The 3,382-nt window shown below is 28.9% G+C and overlaps 1 protein-coding gene across 6 annotated transcripts in view; it reads right to left on the bottom strand.

Moving 5' to 3' along the window:
• LOC106874706 (uncharacterized) overlaps positions 1-3,382 on the bottom strand; it is a 780,999-nt gene that overhangs the window by 162,674 nt on the left and 614,943 nt on the right. For all 6 annotated transcript variants that reach the window (XR_008263925.1, XM_052967086.1, XM_052967087.1 and 3 more), the window contains exons 5-6: positions 2,344-2,533; positions 506-630 (exon numbers count right to left, since the gene is read on the bottom strand). Coding sequence is in view for 5 of the 6 variants with exons in the window: in XM_052967086.1 (XP_052823046.1) it covers positions 506-630; positions 2,344-2,533 (315 nt within the window). In the remaining variant the exon portion in view is untranslated. The remainder of the gene's footprint in view (positions 1-505; positions 631-2,343; positions 2,534-3,382) is intronic.

Genomic DNA, 3,382 nt, shown 5'->3' with positions numbered 1-3,382 from the left:
ACATACATACATACACATATATATACATACACATATATATACATACATATATACACATATATACATATACATACATAAATACATACATACATACATATATAACTAATTTAGAGACGAACCACCACTCTACAACTCAGTCAACTAAGTGGTGGTTCATCTCTAAATTAGTTATATACATATATATTATATATTACGAAATCTGGTGCAATATTATACCGATTTTTGCCTGTAAGGTTGGAATAAGTTTTTATTCCCTAATATTATTACTATAATACTTTAAATACACACACACACATATATATATACATACATACATATACATACATACATACATATACACATTGGTAAGAAAGCATATTTGAGTAGGTAAATAAACATAAATATAATAAGTTTGCATTTTTGAGCTAAAAGAAAAACTGAATAAATATGACATGAAAATTGTATATCAATTTAAAAAAGAGACATTATAGGTAACTAGTTTTTAAAAGTTATACAAGACACTTACCCGCCGGGCTTTGGTGACCAGATAAGAAGTCCGATTCATTTCTGATATAGTTTTCTGTGACTGACTTTGAGGTAATTTCCCCTGCAGAAATTCTTTCATAGCTTCTGATGAAAGCGTGCTACCACCTAAGGTGGAAAGATAAAGAGTCAGTAATATACTGTCTAGCAAACAGAATAGTCTAAACACAAACTAGAGCACAAAGAAAATAAATATTCTAATATGAAAAATAAACTAACCCTATATTACATGGAAAAATGCGAGCAAGAGAAATAATGTTCTTAAGATTATAAACCTGGAAAATTACAGGACAAGTTATTACACTTGGAAAAGTTCAGGACAACTTATTACATCTGGTAAAGTACAGAACAAGAAAATTTTTACTTAAGATATTGCAGCTAAGGATAAAATTTCAAATAAAGTATTTAGATTTAGAAAATATTAGCTTTTATTAAACCTAAACATTTTATTACAAGTTATAACTTCTATTTGTTATGACTTGTTGCTTCTATTAAAGATAAAAAATAACTCAATTAAAATATTTTTTACATGTTAATAAAATTCATTTTTTTAATTATTGATTAATAATTATAAATTTGAAAATAGGTTATAAAAAATAATAGTAGTAGATAATTAGTACAATAAATAAAATAATACAAAAATTAGTTACATATTAAAGTAAAATCTACTTATAACAACAAATTCATAGTAAAATTTGCTTGAGTTATTGTCTAAGTTATTGGCCAAGTCTTCACATTTTTAGTCTTGACCCAATGCCTATTCTTTTTTTTTATATAATTATACTTTGCACTAAACTTTAGCTATATTGGTACTTCTGGCACTAATTTTTAAAGTATTCTAGCGTGTCGATATTTGATGGTACCTTTTTTAATTGTAATGTTACTTTGTAAATTAAAATCAAGTAATTTTTAATATTCAGATTTTATCCTTAGCTGTAATATTTTAATATTTTAAGTAATTTTTTCTTGTTCTGTACTTCACCAGATGTAATAAGTTGTCCTGAACTTTTCCAAGTGTAATAATTTGTCCTGTAATTTTCCAGGTTTATAATCTTAAGAATATTATTTCTCTTGCTCACATTTTCCCATGTAATATAGGGTTAGTTTATTTTTCATATTTTTTCATATTTTTCATAGAATATTTAGAAAGTGATACAAATGGAAAGAATAGTATTGAAGAATTCATTTCTCTTCCACCCTGTATATTGCATCAGTCTCATTTACTGACCATGGCCTGATACATTTATTTAAAGATAAAAACAGAATTTGAAGCATTAGCATTGTTATTACTAAACAGCAACTATCTTATAACTTGTGAATCTATCAACAAGTAACTAAGTTATGAAATGCCAGGTGTGGAGACATGTGTCTGGAAATGGAGAAGAACCATTGATTGAATTGTTACATAAACAGAGTCTATCACCAAGAATTCTAGAATATGAAATTGAGAGAGAGAGAGGAGTTAAAATGTACTGAAAACTATCCTAACAGTTTATTTCTTCTACCTGCTAATGAAATATTTGTCAATTAGTTATACATATGTATCTCTCCAAAGTATTTATTTTCAACTAGGAAACTGAGTGATTCAGGAATATCTTTGCATCTTTGGCGATCAAAATACAAACTAAACACTTATTTCTCACTAGGTTGGATATCTTGAATATACATAAGGACAGTTTAGGTTCTTTCATTAAAACAGATATTAGAATCAGATGAAACTAAGAACTACAATTTTGAGCTGTAAACAATAAAAATACCCTTTTCCCCACCCTAACAACAAAATTATTTCCAAAAAATATAAAAGAAATATTGATTGATTACCCAAATCAGATTTTGGTCTTGGTCTTGAGATTGTAGACTCACGATGTTCTCGCAAATGTCTGGGATCAAAATAGCTTGCAACCTGTTTGACATGTTGAGGCCAATGGACATTAATATCTGATTTCGGTCGTTCACGACTTGATACAGAATGCTTTCGATGAATAACTTCATGAGAATTTTCAGAAATCATCTAGAGAAAAACATGAAAATTGTAATCAATATCTATGTTAAAAATCTGGTGAAATTCAGTACAGTTTTGAAGTAAATAGTAAACAAATAATAAGAAGATTGTTTCTGATATAAGCATAAGGTCAGAAATTGGGAAAAGGAAGTTAGTTAAATCAACCTAAGTACTTGACTGTGCTTTATTTTATCAATCTCATTAGGAATGAAATTCAAAATCATAAACAGCTGGAAACAAACTCTAATAATTCTACAAATTCATTGACAACAACAATAATGGTATTTTCTGATACAGATATAAGGCCTGAAATGTTGGTAGCTGATTAGTCAATACCATTGACCCCAGAGGGATGAAAGACAAAGTTGATCTCAGTGAGATCTGAACTCAGAATGTAAACTGTCAGGATAAATACTGCAACACATTTGCCAATTCACCACTCTTAATAATTGTTTCTAAATCAGGTACATAGGCAACTGTTAAACCAGCTGACTCTTCTATTTGTTTCAGTGAGTAAATTGCAGCAAGGCTGGCCTATAACCTTGAAGGGGTTAAGTCAATCAATACCAACCCCAGTACTTTTTAACTTTGGTACTTATTTCAATGATCTTCATTTGTAGCACAGCTAAAGAACAGAATATAAACTTAAACACTGTTTTTTCAAAACAGACATGTACACATATATGTATGTATATGATGGACTTCCTCGCAGTTTCTGATTATCAGTTTTGCTCATAGGGCATTGTTCAGCCCAAGGTACCAAGCTTTGGGACTGAACCCAAGACTATATGGATGCAAAATATTTTTGAAAATATTGGTCATGATCATTCACCAAAGAAATTTCTCTACCATATATAT

Source organism: Octopus bimaculoides, chromosome 4 (genome assembly GCF_001194135.2).
Source record: "Octopus bimaculoides isolate UCB-OBI-ISO-001 chromosome 4, ASM119413v2, whole genome shotgun sequence".
Lineage (NCBI taxonomy): Eukaryota > Metazoa > Mollusca > Cephalopoda > Octopoda > Octopodidae > Octopus > Octopus bimaculoides.
This window is presented reverse-complemented; position numbering and strand designations above follow the sequence as displayed.